The sequence below is a fragment of the Anabas testudineus genome, chromosome 17 (assembly GCF_900324465.2).
Source record: "Anabas testudineus chromosome 17, fAnaTes1.2, whole genome shotgun sequence".
Taxonomy (NCBI): domain Eukaryota; kingdom Metazoa; phylum Chordata; class Actinopteri; order Anabantiformes; family Anabantidae; genus Anabas; species Anabas testudineus.
The window spans coordinates 7,334,527-7,354,839 of record NC_046626.1 but is presented as its reverse complement, the minus strand read 5'-3'; the positions used below and the strand labels follow the sequence as shown (position 1 = coordinate 7,354,839).

Here is a 20,313-nt window from a genome sequence, read left to right as displayed (position 1 = left end):
CTGGTGGCCACTGACTCCTTTTTGACTCTTGAATTGTTTAACAGCTAAATTTAATTATATTCCTGGATTTAATTGTTTTATGCCTGTTTGCTGGCAATTAGTCTGCAAAATGTAAATTCAGATGACCATATACTTTTGTCTCATGTTGTGGCCTGACTTTGACCTGATTATTTTGCAGCTAACATTGTTTTGTTTAATTTCATTCTGTGCCTCAAATCTAAAAATGTCTACTCACTAAATCAATGTAAATCATACAGCTGGAACAGTGAAACATGTGTCTTTTCTCAAAAACAATTAGCTAAAATTGGCAACATGAGTTTGTTTTCCAGTTCAATTACCGTACTATACTTGGCTGCACAAACACATATTGATTAATTTCACACAAATAAATTGTAATGTTTTAAATTATTTGAGTGAAATCTAAATTGACAGTACAACCGTGGCTACTTTCATTTATCACTCTACCTCTGATTTGGGATTATAATTCACAAGCGTTTATTCAATGTTTTTAATTATATTCTTTAAAAAATTCTTTAAATAGAGCCATAAATAGGTTAACTCAAGAAACAACAGAATAACGGTGGAGGGCTGTGTGCATTAGGTCCAGCTTGCAAAGTACCTCACTAAGTCTAAGTCGGCACTAATGGAAAAATCTCTTTGGTTTGGGGATTATAGTAAGATAACCATTTGTTTTTTTATCGGTTTATCTGACCTGAAAAGAAGAAATTACTAGTAATAATAATAATAATAAAAATAATAATAAGTAATAGCAATGGGTTGCACTCTCTTACATTTGGATTACAAATCCAGCATAGGTGTTTGGTTTTACTCCTGGTTCTCTCAACGTAAAGATGGTACTGAACTACTACTGAGCAGAGAGCTAAATGTCTCAACTCACTGTGGCACAAGATAAGAGGGAGAATAATTCAACCTTTTATTACATTATAACCCCTACTGATATTGATTTTACTTACATTTTGGGTTGTTATATGGCAGGTGCATGAACAAACATAGAACACAGTTTTGTTTGTGATTAGTGTTTGTGTTGGTTATCATTATCGTGTTTTCTCAATTATTGCCATCACTGCAAAGAAGACTCCTGCTACTAAATTCAATTTAAATAGGCACTTTTAGGAAGGTGACTAGATCATTTGTGCAATCCATCAGCCACATGTCAGCCAGAGCTGATTGTTTTCTGCGTGCACGGACGGTTATTGCTCAGCTATAAAAAACTGAACTGCCTGATGCGAAACACATTTAATGAATGAAAGAATGAGTGGCTAAATGATTGAATCAGTAAATCCCCGTCGTCCTTTATGTGCAGCCCGTCATTCCCTCAGACAGTGGACTCTCGGCCGAGCTGCTCAGTCCCTCTTTATTCCGCCGTGTGCTTCCAGGGAGCTCATTGTGCGGAGTGATCTGATACGGACTACACCCAGCCGCTGCCTCCCTGCCCTGGCTTTCTTTGCTGCCCCAGCCTTGACGTTGGTTAACGTCGAAGTGCGGGTTACATTGGCGACTATAAATTCATCTGCGGGCTTTCTCTCTCCGTTTTGCTGCCTCTGGTTTAAGAGCCACACTTCCGAAGCTGTAGGTATTTTTATATAGCATCTATTTCTTAAATATGTCTTGGCAAAGCTACGTGGAAAACCTGATGGCCGATGGCAGCTGTCAGGATAGCGCCATTGTTGGGTATACGGACGCCAAATATGTTTGGGCAGCACACGCCGGTGGTACCTTCAACAATATCACGGTAAGACGTGCAAATGGGATCATTAGAGGGAAAGTGGGGCTGTGTTGGACAGTGTTGTTGTGAATCACCCACGCAGACGCTCGCCAGACTGAATAGCGCTAAAACCGTTACCTCGCCGGATCTAAATGACTAGCAAGCTAACGGTACCGTGCTAGCTCGGTGGGCTAGTCCATCGGTGGCCTGTCTGGGCTGTTTCCTGCTAAGGAAATGTTGCGGGATTAGACCGCGTGTGGGTCGCTTGGACCACAGAGAGGTGAACCAGTCCGTAGTCGTTCGTGTGCACTGATCAGCATGTCCACACACTGGAAAATTAACCTAACGCTAATTAAAAATGAGCAGGCAGACTGTGTTGGACTTAAGGGTGCGTGCATGCTTTTGCGTGCACGGCTGCTTTGATTAGCTATAGTTAAGCTGCCGCCGTACCGGCTACCGGTGGTCAACAAGGCTAACACTGACTGACATTTGGCGTTTAACCAACCGTGAACGCACCTTATTCTCAAAGCAAGCAACCTAGGTGCATATTAATCTGAATGCTGATGATCATGACAACGCATGTGTTTGTCTTTTTTTCCCCTCTCATTCATTCAGTAGGGTCGCATGAGAACTAACTGTGCAGAGATGTCACTTTACTTCCGCTGCTCACTGCAGGCAAAGGTTGCCAGCTTTTATTTTTGCATGAGACGGGATGTTAGGTTTCCAGAAAGCGTGGTGCTACTGAGAATTCATCTGCAGGTTTCCAAGTTCACAAACCTGCTCCCTGATTTGTAAGATTCACTGCAGAACCAGAATAAGTTATATTCAGTTTGCTGACAAATGGCAAAGCCTCATGTTTGATAAGCTGGAACCAGCAGATGTATTTATGGGTGGATTTATTGATGAATGATTTGAAGCCTTAATTTTGTTTATTCAATCAGCTGATCATTGTTATGATTAAGTATTAGGTTAGGTAAAATTACATTTTGTTTTGTCATATGTCTAGTAATTAATAATCTCTTGTTTGTCCAAAACTTGCTCACATTAATTAGGTGGCAAATTCTCACATTTCAGAAACTGGAACTGGAAAATAAAGAACATGTCTGTCATGTCTAAATGACAGGAGATGGATTCCCACAAAAGTCCAGGCAGGCTATCCTATTATCGCAGAATAAATAAATAAATAAGCCTTTGTCATTACATAGCATGACTGTCTATTGCTGTCCTTGTGAAGCCACTATATAATAATAATAAAGGCCATTTTACTTGTATACTTTAGCAGAGTTTGAGTTTTTGGGGAATTCATGTCCATTCTTAGACATAACTTCTAAACTTGTTGATATTGAAACATTTATTTTTTGTCATATTGGTTGCATTTTTTGATATGTCTGACATTGCCCAAATCCTGTGTTTTGTTTTACTAGTCTCAAGAAATAGATGTCCTTATCGGTAAGGACAGGGAGACCTTTTACACCAGTGGTCTCACTCTGGGCTCAAAGAAGTGTTCTGTCCTCAGAGACAGCCTCCAGGATGACGGGGACTGGACAATGGACATAAGGACAAAGAGCCAAGGAGGAGAACCTACATATAATATCTCTGTGGGAAGAGCTGGAAAAGGTAAAGGTTTAGTTTCAAAACAGTTCATTGCATTATAGTTAATAAAATACAGTCTTAAGGGGTTAAGATGCCATATTGTTTTTTTGGGATTTGAGTGACTTGAGAGAGTGTAGACTGAAATTAATGGGCCTTTTCTTACCAAATTGACAACACAGGATTATTTCCACTAAAGTGAATTTTGAAGTTTCAGTAAACACAACAAATACTATGCTTTTGACCCTTATTGCGGGACTCCGTAATATCTGTTACATGTAAAGAACAGTCATCTGTAAAATATGACATTGCCACAAGGGCAACAACTAACAGTTATTTTATTCACTTATCAGTATGCCTTACGTCTCAAAAGCTACAACATGCAAATGTTTTAATTTGTACTCGAAAAATTCTAATACAATTAAGCGATTATCAATGTGGTTTTGGGGGGAAACTGAAACAGGCAATTGTTAGCAAATTAATCTACATCTTATTTGATAATTGAATAATTGTGAACCTGGGCGAGTTACATGATGACATGGTGCTTTCATGCAAAGCATACAGATGCACATATGTCCAATACATTGATTGTATGGTGTTATTTTTAATCTATCTTAACCTTGTGCAAGCCAAAGTTTGCCCTCTCCACTCTGTTTGCCTTTGTGGTCCTCAGTGTCTGAAGTTGCTCCAGTGTTTCTCACATACTGGTAATCTGTTGGGCAGCAAATTCCAACATTTAAAATTTTTGAGATTTAACTACAACATATTGTATTCACTAGCTATTTTAGTATATACAGTTGTCTGCTTTCACAACTTGGGTGTGTTTTTAAATTAATGTTCTCTTCAGTCTGAGGAATAAAATAAAATACCCAAGTTTTGTGACAAACTTTATGTGGAAAACACTGATTGCAATCTAAGTCTTCAAAGTCTGTTTTTCCTTATTTTCCCCAACACTTCTCCTCGTTATCTTTTTCAGTGTTTTCCACCTGTAGCTCTCCTTCTCTGCATGTTGGACTTGATGCTGTACATACGTCTTCACATACAGTATAGCTGAATAGAGGATTGAGATCACTTTAGTCTTGCATACCTCCTTATAGTCATGATTCTTCAGAATAAGTCAGTCCCAGTTTTAATGCTTTGCAAACTCTACTGAGTTGTTAGTGTCTAGTTACAGCTTATACATTCTCACAAAAAGATACCGTTAATACTTAGTTTATTGAACATCCTTGCAGATCAGACTTTTCGTGACAATATTATTACTATCTTTTTATTTTTTCAATGCCTTTCCTTACCTTTTTTTTTTTAAATTTTTTTTAACTTTTCTTAACTTTCCCTTTTCTATCTCTTTCTCTTTCAGTTTTGGTTCTTGTAATGGGCAAAGAAGGGGTCCATGGAGGCGGATTGAATAAGAAGGCATACTCAATGGCAAAATACTTGAGGGATTCAGGCTTTTAATGTTTTCAAGCTCACTTAGATAAAATTGAGGGACAAAAAGAAGAGAAAAGAAATATTGCTGTTAAGATTTCTCCTGCAAGCAGTAAAAATGTATTGGAAACTTTTAATAGCAATGAAGAGTGGTAAGATGCTGTGTCACCTTTGTTCCCTCCCTTCATCCTGTAGGGAGGGGAGACTCTTCAAATTTGCTCATTTCTCTTTTTTTTCCTTGTGTGCTCCAGTAATGGTTTTAGTCATGGGAAAGGAGGCGGTCCATGGTGGAAATCTTAACAAGAAAGCACATGCAATGGCTGAGTACCTGAGGAGGTCTGGATATTAAGCAGCCTCGTCACCCATCCATCAACTTAGCAGCTCACTCCCACTTACTGCATTGTTTTTACACTACTTCCAGGATTAGATGGCATATAATGTTACTTCCTCCCCAGTCTACTTTTATATACAGTCTTTTGTTTGCTTACCACCCTGCTCTTTTTTTAAAAATAAAAAACAAAAACAAAAAACATACAACTTTCCCACTGTAACATTGTACTTCTCCTGTTTTTGGCACTACAGTAATGGCATGTTCTTTTAAATGTTTATTAACCAAAAGAGTGTGCAAAAAATGATCACAAAGTGTAATAAAAGTATTAAACAAACTTGGACTTGCCTTCACTTAGAAGCTGGTAAATGTTCCAAGGGAAGTACATATGTAATGGTGGAGACAGTTTGCATAATTGTATTTTTTTTTTTTTTTTTAACAATTAAAAGATGCCAGGTTCACTTTTATTTTCATCAGCATGTGGGCATTTAAAAGTTGCATGCATATACCCTGTTTAGCATACAGAACGCAGCCCTATTTCCTCTCTGTCCTAGCGTATATTCCAGCCAAAACCATCTTCTTACCTGCCGCCATCTTCAAGTCTTCATAAGCTCTGTTAAAGAAATGACAGGTTTCCTGTATGTGTCCATCGTTTCGCCACCATCAAGCACACCTTCTTTTACCCTCCATCACATGCTTTTGCTGTTGTACCTGAATGTGATCTTAAAAGTTAATGATGTGGTGTTGGGCTGTTGTTTGAGTGTAGTGTAAGGTCAGCATAGCTGAGGTTTCAACATATTGTCATGATACTTCACCTCATCCTGGAGTCTCAGTGGACATTCCACCTCTGACAGCTCAGATGTCTAAGTCAGCTCCTGCTATCTGTAAATTTAGCTGTAAATCACTACATACTCATTATGTGACGTTTCCCCCTGGCCCTTTGGACCAATTGTCAGTATAAGAGGGTTATCAGAATTACTTCAGCTGATTCTGATGGATAGTCGTCATCACCTGTTGACTGTAAATCATAAAGACAACTTCAGATGACTGTAAAACATTAACTGTTTCTTTAGACTTCAACACTAAACTTTTCATCACTAACTGATTTGTTGCTAATGTCATGTCCATTAACTAATGAGAAGGCAATGTCATTTTACTACAGTATGAATGCATTTTGACTGTAAACCCAGGTTGTTGGGCTCCAACACTTGGAATTATTTGCCTTGTGCTTTAGTCATCAAAGGTGTATTCACAAATTGTCATAGTAAGGTACTTAGAAGTATATTTAAAAGAAAAAATGATGCTGTGTACACTAAACATTGAAAATGGTGTTGGTTGGAATAAGAACATTTGTAAGTTGTCTTGTGAAAATTTTCTGAGAATAACTGTGTATTCTGTGCCATAAAGCCGATCTGATCTGTTGCTTCTACGAGTCGGATTTTTAACTGCTGCCCCAGCAAAAAGTAACTTTTAATGGCACCTTCCAAAGGGATATTTTGGCATCAGCAATGTTCAAACTTTGTGGAATATGTACAAAATTAAACGACGAATATGAAAATACATTTGCATTTTTTGAGTTGGAAATTTATTCTGCCACAAGAAAATCTGTTTCAAATGCCATGAATTGATGTGACATCTTGTTTACAGACAGATCAAATAAAAGTTATTCCAACCAGAGTTAAAGCCAGTTTGTCTTGTTTCCTTTTCCTTGTATGTAGACTTATTAAAGTTTAATACAGGTATTCACAGATTTATTTGTATTAATTCTGAACCACATTAGCAGCAGTGGATATGGATGTGTTGGGGAATTGGTGTTGATTCTTTTACAATCAGAAGCATTATTATAAAGAAATGTTAGAAACCATATACGTAATGTTAATATTTGGGGATTATTCAAACCAAACAGTTCACTCTATTTCTGAGACTGGATATTATTTAAGACATCATATACAGTAACAAGACGGAGTAGTGATACTGTCATGAAAGGTGATCTGACCTTCAACCAAATGTATCAACAAATACATAATTTTAAAAACACAATTTAAAAAAAAAAACACAATTTCATAAAACACTTGTGATCCTGCATGTCCTTATTGAACACACTTATTAAAGGCTGACACCCTGACGTCATCCTGTAGGATACACTAATAAACCTGGGAAGTCAAATAACATATGTAAACATATGATGTATAAGTTCTTTCTCCACTCTAGAAGTATGACATGAAGTCGGGTGCTGCCTTCAGGGCTGTGTCCTAATCACACTATTGGCAGCAGCTGCTGTCTTCAGGACTTTGATTAGCACCTGAACTGACGCGTTCGGCTCTTTGAGTTTGCGGCAAACTGCGTGTCTGCGCTGCACTTTGTCTCTGTTCCAATGGCGTGTAGCGAGAGCGGGGCTCGCCCGTTTTTACTGTGTCTAGGAGTTTTACTGGTCGGTAGCCCGTTTTGCCATTGCGCCAGCCTGACGAGGCTGAAAGCTCTGGATACAATCCGAGAAGGTTCGACGCTTAACGAAGGTCAAACTACAGGAAGCGGTCTGCGCCATGGTCGACTCCTAGTTGGGCGAAGTTCTCTGCAAGGTGCTAAACTCAAAGGAACCAAGACCACAGATCACCTCCTGGATGTTGACTCAGATTACCAAGCTGACATGGGTGTGTGTGAGGTTGAGTTCTTAATTGGGATTTAAAAGCCATTGATGATTTCGAGTGTGTGCAGTATTGTTGAAATGGTTCAAACGAAGGCCTTGAACTGAGGGTGTGTTTCTGACCTGCAGCGTGGGGTGATGAGCACTCGAGGCTGAGCCCAGACAGTGCAGCAGTGCAACGACTTCTTAACATGCAGCCAAAAGTTGAATGCACAGGAGACTCCATGCAACTTCAAGTGAGCAACGCTGCTTCTTCACCAGGCTCCCTCTTCTTTGTGGACAGGGGTAAGTTTTCTGTTTCCAGAGGAGAATGTACTGATATCATAGTATTGATATGAACAGCTGTTTCATTTAAAAAAAAAAAAAGGGGGGGGGGGGGGGGGGTGAATGATATAACATTGTTGGTTTGATCTCTCAGGACTTCGCCTGTCTCCTCTGCCTCTGTCCAAATTGCCACTAAGCTGTGGTTACACCATCAGGTCAACACAGAGAGATCTGGTCTTAGTTGCACCTTATGATGGCTGCTTTGTTGCTCTCGAGGTGGGATGCACTGTTTTACTGAACACATAGAATCAATCCATTTATTTGTACACTTATTATTATTATTATTATTATTATTATTATTATTATTATTATTATTATTATTATTATTGTTGTTGTTATTTTATTTATTTTTGGTTGGTTTCAGGAGGACTGTTATGTTCTGCCACTGCGATGGTTGGGGTTACCAGTAAAAATGTCATGCCCTTCAATGAGACGGTCTTCAACTAACCCTCCAATGGTCACCTGTCACGCTGAGGGCATGGTTGTGAAAACAGAATGGATGGTCTCTGCTGCAAAAATTAATGTAAAATGTAAGTCATACTTGTGTTTTTTGGCTATTCTGTCAGCATTGGGTGAAACTCTTGTTTGAAACTCATAAGCACAGCAATCTCCAAGCAAAATGATTCTTTGGATACAGTGTTAAGTTGTTCTGGAACCCATTAATGTATGTCTACAGTCTTTAAAACTCATGCTCGTTTAATTTCCATTTAGGCTTAAAAGAAATGGTAGTTGTCATTTGAAGTGATACAACAGTAACATGATGTACTTTACTACAGTGAGAGGAAGCTGGGAGCCACTGATGAAGGCCTCAGCCAGCTGTGGGTTCAGTGTAGTTGTACATCCTGAAGGTGTGGTCATCTCTGTTCACTATGCACCCTGCCTGGAGAAAAAGGTACAGTACAAATTACCTTATTACAATACCCCCCCCCCCCCCCCCACCCACACACACACACCTTAACACAACTATGAACCCTTTCTCTTCCAGGATGGAATGTACACTCTTGAACTGACTGGAGATGGGGAAGCTAAAATTTCCTGTCCATCACTGTCACCAGCTCAACCTGAATCCACACAAAGCCCAGCTCCCAAACCACAAGATCCTTATCAAACTCCAAAACCTCGACCATCTGCCATTCCTCAGGCTCCAGGTTTGCCTCTGACTCCAGACACATCCAAAGGCAAACCAGATCAGAGACCAAAGGTTATCCCCCAACCCCAGTTACCTTACCCTTATTTGTACCCTTACCATGCAATGACGGAAACTAAACCTACAACCATAGTACAACCAATTTCAACAACATCTTCAGTTATCAAAACTACTACAGCCCCAACACAACCTTACTACCCTTTTTTATTTTATGCTCAAACGCCCCCGCCTGTAGCACTCTCTACACAGCCACCAGTAGCTAAACCACCTGTGGAACAACCTGCAAAGCCCTCTTATCCATTTGTTTTTTACCCTCAGCCCCCAGCATTGGTAAAGCAACCTCTTGAAAAGCCTGTACCACCAAAGCCCCCATCTCCTAAAAAGCCAGACAGACATATACACCCTCCATTCTACCCAGGTCCATTTTACCATGGTTTTTCCTCTTACGATCGTTATCAGATGCCCATGCCACTCAAACAGCAAACCTTTACACCAGCACCACAGAGCCAGGCTTCACCACAACCTGGAGGCCCCAAACATCCCTCTGCTTACGTGCAGCTATCGCAAAGGGTCACCACTCCACCCAGTGATGCAAAAACCACAGGATCTTCCGTTGCACAAACTACTAATGGTGGTATAGTCCCCCCTGGCTTTCCACAGATGCCCCCTACGCCCTGCCCTCAAGTTTGTCCATCTGGATTTTCCAATTGCTGTCCACAAATAGCCTTTCATCAATATCTCCATATTGTTCCAGCCAGCTTTGGTAGTAAACATACTGGGTTTGGGAACAGCTTGGGCTCTGCTCACCTTCCTCAAAACCCAACTGAACCAATGACGACGCAAGCACCCACAACTTCCACGTCTGCACCCATGTCACTGCAGGCTCAAGCCCACGGAAATGAATATCAGTATCTCCAGCCACCAGATGGCACCAATGCTGCACAACACAGAATTATTCCCAGCATGCCTGCAAATCCTGAAGTACCAGTGAACCCTTATGTCGATGATTCATTATATTCTGATTGGTTGTATCCAGCACAAAATGAGGAGCTGTTGCATTTACCACACAACCAGTTCCCCAGTCCCTCCAATGTGCTCTTGAAACCTCGGGCTTCAGGTGGTGATCTATTAAATCAGATGGGGCAAGTTGACCCATATAATGTACAGCCCCAAACATGGAGAAATGGCAATAAGTCACCTGGAAATACAAATAATCCCACTGGGACTTTCATGTCTTACATTGAACAAAATCAACAGCAGCCATCTGAACTGGGTCATTTTCAGGACCCATACTACATGGCTCAAGGAGTGCACGCTCCTACTTATGAAAAGTCAGCAGACCCTAACTCGGTACATGCACAGCCATCTACGAACGCTTCAAATGAATACACTGAACATGATCCGACCATGAACTCTCTTTCTGAACCAAAGACCTATGTGTTGCTACAACAAGGCCCACCAGGCAGAGAACACAATAATTGGAATGAATTTCCACTTCCCTTCAGGGACTTTGTTCATGTTTCAAACCCACTGGAACAAAATCTTGCAAAACATCACAATAATATACCGAGTTCGACGCAGAAACAAAACCAACAGCCCAAGTGGCTACGGCATGGTATGGCCAGTCCCTTAATTCGGAATGTCAACAACATGCCAGGATATGGTGACAATTTAGGTTTGCCGTTTATTGGTCCTGCTTCAGATGGCTCTGATTTTTTGCCTCTGCCCCAAGAGCCCTCTACTAATGTAGCACATGCAAAACCTCAATTCCCTGAGTCACTCAAAGACTTGTGGAAACCCGTGACACCTCCTAGCTCCAATGGAGAGATTCCACCTTATATTTCTGGACATTTCAACCATGGAGTTTTGCAGCAAGTAAAAGGTATGTTGTCAGTGTGATTTTAAAACTTCTGAACTTTATTTTTTATTTTTTGTATTGATATGCTTGTCACCTACAGGTCTAAACCAGCTCTTCCAGAGAGGAAATGGAAATCAGAAGCAGAAATGATTTTTCTCAAATTTGAATTAAAACATTTAAACACACCAGAGCTTGTTCTTTATGGTTCTTTTCTCTCTCTCTCTCTCTCCCCCTTCCTCCTGTGTTGCCGGTAAACAATTCATGAAAGTTGGAGAAAGTGAACATTACTGTTGTCTCCTGGAAGTTGGTTTACTCGGTACACGTTGGTACATTCTTTGTAGAACCAGAAGGTGCATTGCCCTTGTTGAACTTGTTGGTCTTGCTTAATTGGCCTCACTGTGAACTGGTGCTTACTGAACATTGACTTATTAATGTAAATAGTCATACAGGATGTACCCATTCATCAACAATGGCCCCAGACTGTGAGTGCCACCACAAAATCTTTCCTATTGATTTCCTTAGGAAGTTCAACATGTATTTATGTAGCTTAAAGTGTTTTTCTTTTTCCTTTTAGGACTTTTTTACTCTATTCTTGCAAAGTTCTAATTAAATATTTGATTTGTTTTGCTAAACTGCTTCAGTATCTGACCTTTTCTATCCTAAAAGAACTTTCACAAAACATCTGTGTTTGAAATGTGGACAGTATGCTTTATTTAATTTTCTGTGGCTGTAATGTCAGTGGGTACACAAGAATGTCATTGGCGTGAGTCAACAAGCTAAGCAAACAGCCCTGTTTTGCAATAAATTTGGCACGAATGATTAAATACATTGTGGATGAGGTTGTTCAGAGTTTTATATAGGGAGGTTATCAGTTTATTTATGTCTAAGCCTATAAAAGGCAATTCTTTTTTGATTACTACATATACAAAAGTATTTTCAGTTTATTAAATGATGAATGATGGCCACAGAGAACATGCTTGGATTTATAGATATGATTTATTCAGCAGCATTAAATGCATATCTTTATCCATTTTACAGAAATTTCAAATGTTGTCTTGCAATGTATGTGGTTCAACAGTTTGACACAAGAGGTTATGTACTGGTGTTACATCTGCCTACCACAATACACGTATGTGTATCAGTTCATGTTACTCTAGCACCAAGGTAGTTTAAAGAAGCAAATATAGTCTGTGGGAGCTGTTCACTCAGAAGTATCTGACCCTTCCTGGGCATGGTGGCAAAAGATGAACAGGGCCTAGTGGAGCTGTGGGATTGTCAACTAGTGGAACTACAGGTGCAGCAGGTACATCTCTCTTAAACCTAAAATGTACAGAGTGCTCTATACTTTGTGGGGAATCCAAGGCCACTATAGGATCAGCAGCGGGAGCGGGATCAGCAGCGGGAGCGGGATCAGCAGCTGGAGCAGGATCAGCAGCTGGAGCGGGATCTGCAGCAGCTGCACCAGTATCAACCACTGCAGGGGCAACAGGTACAATTTCTGCTGACTCTGCTGATTCTGCAGACAGAAGGTTGCTCAGATGAGGGTTATGATGAGCTGTCAGTTTATGGTGTCTTAGACCATGCTTGTGTGTCTGGCTGTCTCCATGGACGTGGACCACTGGTGGTACGGCAGGAGCTGCAGGTACAGTATTGTTGGCATCCACAATAGGCATCTGAAAAATTGTATGAATCAGCAGAGGCTTGGAAATAATATCCGTATAAATGAAGAATGGTAAAGTTTGTGACTCAGTACTAAACGTAATATTTACCAAAGTGGAAAACATCTTGCAGTCCACTGTGTGGACAGTGTTTACTCCACTGGCAGTACAAAGTCCTCGCTCCTGATAGAGAGAAGAAAAAACATGATTTTTTTTCTCCTAATATTTGGTCATGTTGAACTTTTTAGTGGGCTGTGCTGAACACATTTAACATTTGCTTCACTTCTTACATCAGCTTATCAGCAGAGTTAAATTAAGTTTAAAAATTATGTTTACATTAAGTATCATACCAATAATAATTTTTGAGAACAGCTAATAAAATGTGTTGTTCTTGGGGAGAACTAAACTGGTGTTTTCTGTACTCACAGCCAGGGGGTCATTCAGAGGTTCGCAGACATCATTAGTACAGTTGGCCGCAACTACGACATATTCTGCTAAATATCGTGCCCCACCAGACACAATCTGCAACAAGGAAACACTGATGTACTGACAGACACAGGTGCATTCATTCTTGTGAAAATGTTTGGTGAGATTATGTATAAATCCACCTGTGATGACATCCTTCCAACTTCCACAATAATGTAGGATTTCGCAGTAATATTTTGGAAAGTTGTCAGAGACGCTTGGACAAAGTTCAGCGCTGTAGTGTCGTTTAAGGGAAGGAGGGTGTAACAGCCCACACACAAGTCTTCTCTTGATTCTATATTTCATGAAACAAAAAGACACACACAGGTGTTTTTGTGTAGTGTGACACTTTAGACTTCACCATTAGTTTTTGTGATCACATGGTTATATCTATGGAGCGTAATCTAAAAGTGTTACCCTCAGTTTTACACTTGAATGCGGTGACAGTCAGAGCTCCGCCAACCTTCTTCAGCACCACATCGCAGTCTCCTTCCACTGCCTGAGAGGAGATAAAGAATCAGTCCAATCTTTTCTTATTATTTTATATTTTAATCACCTTTACACTTGGTTGAATTCCTGCTATTCAAGTTTGAGAGTGTGCAAGTCTCACTGTGAAATGTTTGGGTCTGACGGTGCAGTTGGCAAGAGGTGTGGGATCTAGTGCATGACAGTTTGTCTCCAGCAGGTCAACTTCCAGAACGTATGTGTTGTCTCCATTAGGCTGAGAAGAGAAACAACAAGACATTATTTTACATTTATTTAATAAATCTAATCAGACAAGTGCTCTAAAGTAAAATGTTCTGAAGTCACATTTGACCGGGTTGTCTGTTGTATATTGGTGCTGACATGTTGATTATTAACTCTTTCTGACCGCTCAGGAATATACACAGATCGTATTTGAATTTGGGTGTCAGGAGGATAAAAAATCATAAAGAGCAGATTGGAAATACAGAAAGATTCTGTTGTTCTTTCTGATATTTTGAACATCTCCTAGGCATTTTGTTACATTTTCTAGTGTTGTCCTTTTTACATGTTTTAAATACATTTGGACAGGTGTATTGCATATGCTGTCCCTATGTCAGTAGATTTTCACTTGTAACTACGCAGCGTCTTTGCTGACTTACCTCACTGTAGACCTTGATGTCCTCGATCCTGTTGAGTTCATACTTGTACCCATGAGTGTGCTGGGCATTTAGGTAATCTCTAGCCACCAGAGCAGCCTCCTCTGCTTCAGGGGAATCACAGAGGGGCCGTTGCACATTGACCTGAGCCCATACCCCTACCAGAAGTCCCAGAACCACACTGATGCTCAGGATTTTCATTTCTGTGAACGATACAAGCGGTTTTCAGAAGAGTCAAGAAGAGTGTGCAAGCAGCAGATGAGCCTCGAGTGTAATATATATGCTGTACTTTAAACAGGCAACAAGAGCCAAATTAAACATCATGAACATCCCTGCTGACTCTTGCGTCACACTTGGGTCATACTCTGCTTCAGGACTGCTGCCAAAACAAATAGAAGTTGACAAAGCCTGGCATGTGAGTTTAAATCAGTTATACTTCACTGTGTTTTTGTGGTGTGACATCAGTAAACATCTAATAAATTGCTCTGACTTTATAGCTGTCCCCAAATCTGACATGGTATTTTGAATTAAATGTCGAACAAAGTGTGTGAAGGGCCAGATGTACAAATGGTCATGTTGTGCAACCAGCTGTCAAAGAGGATGTTTGCGAACGGGGGGCATAGTTGAGGGACACAGATGCTCATTGCTGCCGCCCACATACATTATTTGCTCTGCATTTGGCCATCTGCACAAAACACTAGTGTCGCTCCAGGTCACGATCAGACTGCAGAGACACTGATGAGAGAATAAGAGTATTAATGTTGCATGGTTATGCAGAGATTTAAAAAAATCATAAATTAAAGATGAACAAGAAATAGTGAAATTCCATTTATTTGCAAGAGCAATATGAAGTGACAGCTGTTTCTCTGCCTCCACATTAAGTTTGTGAGTTCTGCATATTCAATATTAAATTAATTATATTAGGAAAATAGATAAAAAAAAAATAGATGAATGTAAAAATTTAAAATTGACATTGTTATTGTTATACTGAAGTGATATGGCGAAGAATAATTTCTCTCAGAAGACACTGGAGCACATTTATATTTCTATGACTTTTGACAAATAATGATGTAAAAAAAAAAATCTTCGTTAGTTAAAACCTCATTGGTCAGCGCCGTGGTGACGCAATTTTTACGCGACTGTTTCGATGTTCATGATGCTAAGTGTCCTGCAGATTGAGAGGGTCGCACAGCTAAACTTCAGATTAAAAAGTACATTCATTGTCTGATAGGTAGACATGATAGACTGTTCTGAGACAAGAGCTCATTCCGCTCCGAGCTTTCAATGAGGCAAACGAAGCAGCGACGGTAAGGCAGAGGTGAATGGCTGCGAGTTCACCGCTCGTTACCCCCCAGCTGTTGTGTCAGTAAATGTAGCTACGGTAGCTAGTTTAGCAAGGATCCCGGCTTGGAAACACGTGTCAAGAAGATATGAAGCGAGTCTGAACAAAATCATCTGTTGGAAATCAAATATTAGTCATAATGTGTTCATCTATTTGGACACAGAGTGCACCTGTTTAGCTTAGGTTTAGAAAATGCATTTAATTTTCTTCAGATCTTACAGCTACGGGATTTCACTGAAAACATTTGGGAAAATAGTTATTGATAAGCCAGTCAACGTGTGCACAGCACCTACTTATTTACTGAACTATATATGGTATTTACTGTGCAACAGAAAAACTCCTGCGTTTAAATGATTTAATTATGATTTGATATGTTTTTTAACAAGATCATTTTGTGCTAATATAATATATGGAGCACTGTAGAAAGGTTTAAGTCAGTAAAAGTAAGGGAAGGTAAAGATAATGCATATTATAATAATGAATAATATTTACTTATCAATTTCTGTTACATAAACAGTAAACAGCATGCAATAAACAGAAAGTTTACTGCACACTGCTCACTATCCCATCTATAGCATTTAAGCATAACATTGAAGGCTGGTCAAAATTCACATAAGAAACAATCCTACTAATTTAGTGAAACATGATGTAACATGATTATGTGGCTTAACAATGTGTAAAATCACTGCAGATATAGTAACACATTCATTAGGTGAGTTGTGCGTTACTCTACCATGGAAGATACCAGAGCTGTTAGCAAATATAAGGCCAACTGAGTAAGCTATGAAAATCCTGCAGCAACCCTGGTATTCGCTTTTCCTCTAAAAGTCTACACTGGGTCAGCCGGTGGCATATTGTTTACTCTGATCTGTCTCTCCCAGATGCAACAAACTCAGAGCCGTCGGAGCAAAGTGAAGTACCTGAAGAGGAGAAAGGAATTCATGGGTTCTATTAAGAGAGTTTCTCATCTCTCCAGGAAAGCTAAGAGACGCCTGTATTGTAAATTACAACTTTGGATGTGGAGGAAGCGGCGGGAGAAATGCTGTTTTGGGATATTTCGAACCAAGAGACAAGCTTGTAGGTTCAGGTCCGGTTCTGGACACTGCCTCAGTGCAAAGACACACTCGCAGAAAAATAAAAGGAGATGTCCATTGCAACACACAATAAACCACACAACATCAGCAGTTGTGGCACTACGTGGGTGTGATACTGAAGATTCAGAGAACAGAATCACAGAGCAGAATTGCCTGCTGAAGGCATGTGAATCTGAAAGTGAGCCAGAAGTGTTCATTGCTTCCAGCCACTTGCAGAACCATGTTATGGACACAGATGTTACTGCAGTGACCATAAGTCCAACTGTGCTAACAGCTACAGTGTTGCCTCAAAGAACAGAAACTTTTGTACAATGTTGTGAAATTACAGATGCTTCTGAACATTCTCAGACTGTGACAGACGGTGATGCATGTGGGAGCATTAATCCTTTTAAAATCCCAACAAAAGTGACCCCACCTCAGGGGCTTCAAGTCGAAAGCCCATCAGGACAACACACGGTCAATCCAGGTCAGGACCAGGATCCAAACATAGACGCTGAGGAGAGAATTGCCAGTAAAAATGCTCGTCAAGCTGATGTCAGCTTAGCAGATCTGTCTAAGGGCATCCACGGTATGTACACGCTCATCTTTTTGTATCAATCTTTTGTTTTAAATTGGATTATTTACAGCTGTTTTTTTAATCTTTGTCCAGAATTCCTTGATGAATTCTTCAGAATGTATGGAAGTCTCATCCCGCTACAAAGGAGCGATGTGTTGAGCCATCTGAAGAGGAGGTTTAACACTGATTTCACTGACATGTAAGTCATTATTAATCTTTCCAACATTGATTGGAATTGAATGGTGAGCAGTATGTGCAATTTTTTTCCCCAAACAAATTGTGTTACATTTTCTCATCAATGCAGGAAGAATGTGATCATCTCAGCGGTTGCTAAATACCAAACTGTGATCATTCAGAAACCTGTTCCCTTCTTCCAAGTGGTGTACAAGAAACACACACTGACACTGGATGATTTGTCGACACTGGCAGATCAGAACTGGCTCAACGACCAGGTTACTATCTGTAACACATCAAAATATATTTCATGTGGAAGTGGGAATAGAACCCTAAATAAAACCTTCATGTTTATGCTGAATGTAACTGGTGTGTGTTTTTTATTTTGTTTTTTTGTTTTTACTTTAGGTCATGAACATGTATGGAGAATTAATAATGGAATCTGCTCATCAGGAGGTAATCCAATCCCATGTAAATAGCTTTATGATGCTAGATAGGTTTGTATTCCTATTATGATTATAATAATAATTAAAGGAGTAATTAAAGGAATAGTTCAGCATTTTCAGTTTACTCTCTTGCAAAGAATAAAGTGGGAAGACTGATACCACTCTCATACCTGTACATCAAAGCTATAGCAACTGCAGTTAGCCACATTTAACTTAGCTTAGCAGAAAGTCTATCTAAAGACTATCGTGCCTGTGTCCAAAGAAACTCAGATTACCAGCACTTGTCACACTCAGTAAATACAATTTGTTTTTAATGTTGTAATTCTGTAACTCTTGTCTCCTCTCCTAGGTCCATTTTCTCAACAGCTTCTTCCACCGGCAGCTCATGACCAAAGGATATGATGGTGTTAAGAGGTGGACAAAGCAGGTCAGTTGGGTCTAATGTGGAACTAATGTGATATTTTCTGCATGGATTTGTGATTTAAGCCCATCTCTTTTGCACAGGTGGACTTGTTTTCTAAGAGTTTGCTCTTGGTGCCCGTCCACCTAGAGGTTCACTGGTGTCTGGTCACTGCTGACTTTGTCAAAAAGAGGATCTGCCTGTATGACTCTCAAGGGAACGCACTCCAGAAGGTTGCAAGGGTAAAAACAGATGAATGTATTTTGATGCTCTTTTTAGCATTATATACAAATATTTCATTTGCTTTTCTTGAAGTGACCACAAGTCTTCATCTGTCTTTCTTTATGCTTTGCTGACAATAGAACATCCTGAAATACTTGATGGCAGAAGCAAAGGAGAAGCAGCAAACAACTTTTGAAAATGGTTGGACAGTATCGTACGACGAGGTATATTGCCGCTGATGTTTTGTTTATAAATGACAAATGCTGATCTGCTCTTCAAATATGGTTTCATGAATTCAGGGCTAGAAGGCAAAAATAGTCCTTCTTATCATCATCCAGCTTATGTGGTCCATGCAGTTTGTTTATTTGTTAATCCTGAATTATAACATGTAGGAAGGTGAGGTAGGTGTGCGTTTGTTCTGCATGTGATCTGTTTCACACTGAGCTCCACAGTGTGTCCCACTAATATGAGTGCAAAATTTGTGGGGGTTCCTATTGATGTGCCGACATGAGACTTTAAGTGATAATCATAAGCCTGTTATGAAAATAAAATCTTAAAAAGGGACTTTAATTGTAAAAATGAGCTCTGCCATTAATAAGCTTTAATGTGTTTTTAGTTCTTCATGATGTCTTGTCTCCCCCTGCTGTCCTTCACAGAAAATCCCACAACAGACAAATGAAAACGACTGTGGAGTGTTTGTCTTGGAGGTACTATCATGCTTTTTCCGTTTCACATGCACAACATGAAAAACTTTTGTGTCTGACTTGTTTCAACGCGTCATCACTCTGTGTTGTTTTCCTTTTTCAGTATTCCAGATGCCTTGCTCTTTCAAAACCTCTGCAGTTTTCACAGAAGGACATACCAAAGATACGTAAGAGGATCTACAAAGAGCTCTGTGAGTGTAAGCTCCAGGAGGAGGGCTGATTTATTGCTGCTTCAGATTCAGGCGTGAGCTCGCTTGTCCTCACTCTGTGATCGTTACAGCACTGTGAATGCATATGGCCAACCCCAGTAAGAGAGCATTAGCCTCGTGTCAGGTGCACTGCTAAATTACTGTATTTATATGATGCATATATTTAATCAGGCATGTTATTTAAAAAAAAAAAAAAAAAGTCTTACTGTTTTTGGAGTTTACAGACTTACAGTGCACCAACAGAGCCTTACTGAATGAACTGCCTGTTGAGATGGATCTGTTCTGTCATAATACATGTCTGTGTGTAGGTGTTACTTATTTACTGTTAAATGAACTTTACACCTCATTTGCACATTTTTTTTAAAAGGCTAAAAATTTGCATTCTCAACTTGTGGTTAGGACATACAGTATGTTTGTGTCACAATTTACACGTTAGCGTCAGATGGCTGTACAAAAACAAAGTGTGTATTTGGTTTGTAAGTTGTTGAAATGGAATAATTATTAATTTTGTTTGTTGCGTACTAGAAAATGTATATGAAGGTTTAAATAAAAGCAGACACTTTTGTAATATTTCACAAACTTTATTTTATGTTTTCATAGTACATATCGGGTGCTGCACGCACTGCATGCAGAATATCCCTTCAGCAATTTATTTTTGGCTATATACATATTATATTCAAAAACACACAACTTCCTAACTCTGGACATGTATTTTACGAATCTCCTGAATATTATAACTGCATGTGAGTGTGTTCCTGAACAATTACACACTTTTTACACAAAAAGTGGACATTTTAAGGCACAAAAACTCTCTAGCTTGTTGTCCCTGATAAATGAAAATATTCCTTACCACATAAATCTCTTCACAGTAGATACATTT

The 20,313-nt window shown here is 39.6% G+C and overlaps 4 protein-coding genes across 6 annotated transcripts; 3 read left to right on the top strand and 1 right to left on the bottom strand.

The window, feature by feature from the left end:
* Positions 1–1,414: 1,414 nt before the first annotated feature.
* On the top strand, positions 1,415–6,746 carry LOC113172395 (profilin-2-like). Of its 2 annotated transcripts, none has more exons than XM_026375340.1 (3): positions 1,415–1,753; positions 3,151–3,343; positions 4,993–6,746. In XM_026375340.1, exons 1-3 carry the CDS (start codon positions 1,625–1,627, stop codon positions 5,088–5,090), a joined length of 420 nt encoding a protein of 139 aa, XP_026231125.1. In that variant the 5' UTR covers positions 1,415–1,624; the 3' UTR covers positions 5,091–6,746. The 2 variants fall into 2 exon arrangements, with proteins under 2 accessions (XP_026231125.1, XP_026231126.1); XM_026375341.1 differs by lacking the exon at positions 4,993–6,746 and adding an exon at positions 4,674–4,986.
* Positions 6,747–7,408: 662 nt separating this feature from the next.
* Positions 7,409–11,228, top strand: LOC113171454 (protein piccolo-like). The gene is made up of 7 exons (XM_026373810.1): positions 7,409–7,720; positions 7,843–7,998; positions 8,132–8,253; positions 8,402–8,567; positions 8,814–8,929; positions 9,023–11,066; positions 11,143–11,228. Exons 1-7 carry the CDS (start codon positions 7,444–7,446, stop codon positions 11,190–11,192), a joined length of 2,931 nt encoding a protein of 976 aa, XP_026229595.1. The 5' UTR covers positions 7,409–7,443; the 3' UTR covers positions 11,193–11,228.
* Positions 11,229–12,019: 791 nt separating this feature from the next.
* Positions 12,020–14,551, bottom strand: ahsg2 (alpha-2-HS-glycoprotein 2). The gene is made up of 7 exons (XM_026373679.2): positions 14,290–14,551; positions 13,776–13,886; positions 13,583–13,664; positions 13,309–13,460; positions 13,127–13,222; positions 12,812–12,883; positions 12,020–12,715 (listed from the first exon to the last, which is right to left on the bottom strand). The coding sequence occupies exons 1-7, from the start codon at positions 14,485–14,487 to the stop codon at positions 12,248–12,250; spliced, it is 1,179 nt and encodes a 392-aa protein (XP_026229464.1). The 5' UTR covers positions 14,488–14,551; the 3' UTR covers positions 12,020–12,247.
* An 880-nt stretch (positions 14,552–15,431) lies between these two features.
* Positions 15,432–20,003, top strand: LOC113171331 (sentrin-specific protease 5-like). 2 transcript variants are annotated; one of them, XM_026373621.1, is made up of 10 exons: positions 15,432–15,593; positions 16,510–17,290; positions 17,372–17,477; positions 17,583–17,730; positions 17,861–17,908; positions 18,248–18,325; positions 18,403–18,540; positions 18,661–18,744; positions 19,177–19,227; positions 19,328–20,003. In XM_026373621.1, exons 2-10 carry the CDS (start codon positions 16,510–16,512, stop codon positions 19,442–19,444), a joined length of 1,551 nt encoding a protein of 516 aa, XP_026229406.1. In that variant the 5' UTR covers positions 15,432–15,593; the 3' UTR covers positions 19,445–20,003. The 2 variants fall into 2 exon arrangements, with proteins under 2 accessions (XP_026229406.1, XP_026229407.1); XM_026373622.1 differs by having other exon boundaries at positions 15,432–15,604.
* Positions 20,004–20,313: the final 310 nt, after the last annotated feature.

What these genes read in the sequence shown, in the direction of transcription:
- LOC113172395 (XM_026375340.1), top strand. Translation starts at nt 1,625, where the DNA reads ATGTCTTGGCAAAGCTACGTGGAAAACCTGATGGCCGATGGCAGCTGT. An exon ending in GTACCTTCAACAATATCACG is followed by an intron (nt 1,754 to 3,150) that starts GTAAGACGTGCA and finishes TTGTTTTACTAG; the next exon opens with TCTCAAGAAATAGATGTCCT. An exon ending in TGTGGGAAGAGCTGGAAAAG is followed by an intron (nt 3,344 to 4,992) that starts GTAAAGGTTTAG and finishes TGTGTGCTCCAG; the next exon opens with TAATGGTTTTAGTCATGGGA.
- LOC113171454 (XM_026373810.1), top strand. Translation starts at nt 7,444, where the DNA reads ATGGCGTGTAGCGAGAGCGGGGCTCGCCCGTTTTTACTGTGTCTAGGA. An exon ending in AGATTACCAAGCTGACATGG is followed by an intron (nt 7,721 to 7,842) that starts GTGTGTGTGAGG and finishes TCTGACCTGCAG; the next exon opens with CGTGGGGTGATGAGCACTCG. An exon ending in CACCCTGCCTGGAGAAAAAG is followed by an intron (nt 8,930 to 9,022) that starts GTACAGTACAAA and finishes TTTCTCTTCCAG; the next exon opens with GATGGAATGTACACTCTTGA.
- LOC113171331 (XM_026373621.1), top strand. Translation starts at nt 16,510, where the DNA reads ATGCAACAAACTCAGAGCCGTCGGAGCAAAGTGAAGTACCTGAAGAGG. An exon ending in CACTCCAGAAGGTTGCAAGG is followed by an intron (nt 18,541 to 18,660) that starts GTAAAAACAGAT and finishes TGCTGACAATAG; the next exon opens with AACATCCTGAAATACTTGAT. An exon ending in GTGGAGTGTTTGTCTTGGAG is followed by an intron (nt 19,228 to 19,327) that starts GTACTATCATGC and finishes TTCCTTTTTCAG; the next exon opens with TATTCCAGATGCCTTGCTCT.
- ahsg2 (XM_026373679.2), bottom strand. Translation starts at nt 14,487, where the DNA reads ATGAAAATCCTGAGCATCAGTGTGGTTCTGGGACTTCTGGTAGGGGTA. An exon ending in ATTCAAGTGTAAAACTGAGG is followed by an intron (nt 13,461 to 13,582) that starts GTAACACTTTTA and finishes CATGAAATATAG; the next exon opens with AATCAAGAGAAGACTTGTGT. An exon ending in GCAAGATGTTTTCCACTTTG is followed by an intron (nt 12,716 to 12,811) that starts GTAAATATTACG and finishes ACAATTTTTCAG; the next exon opens with ATGCCTATTGTGGATGCCAA.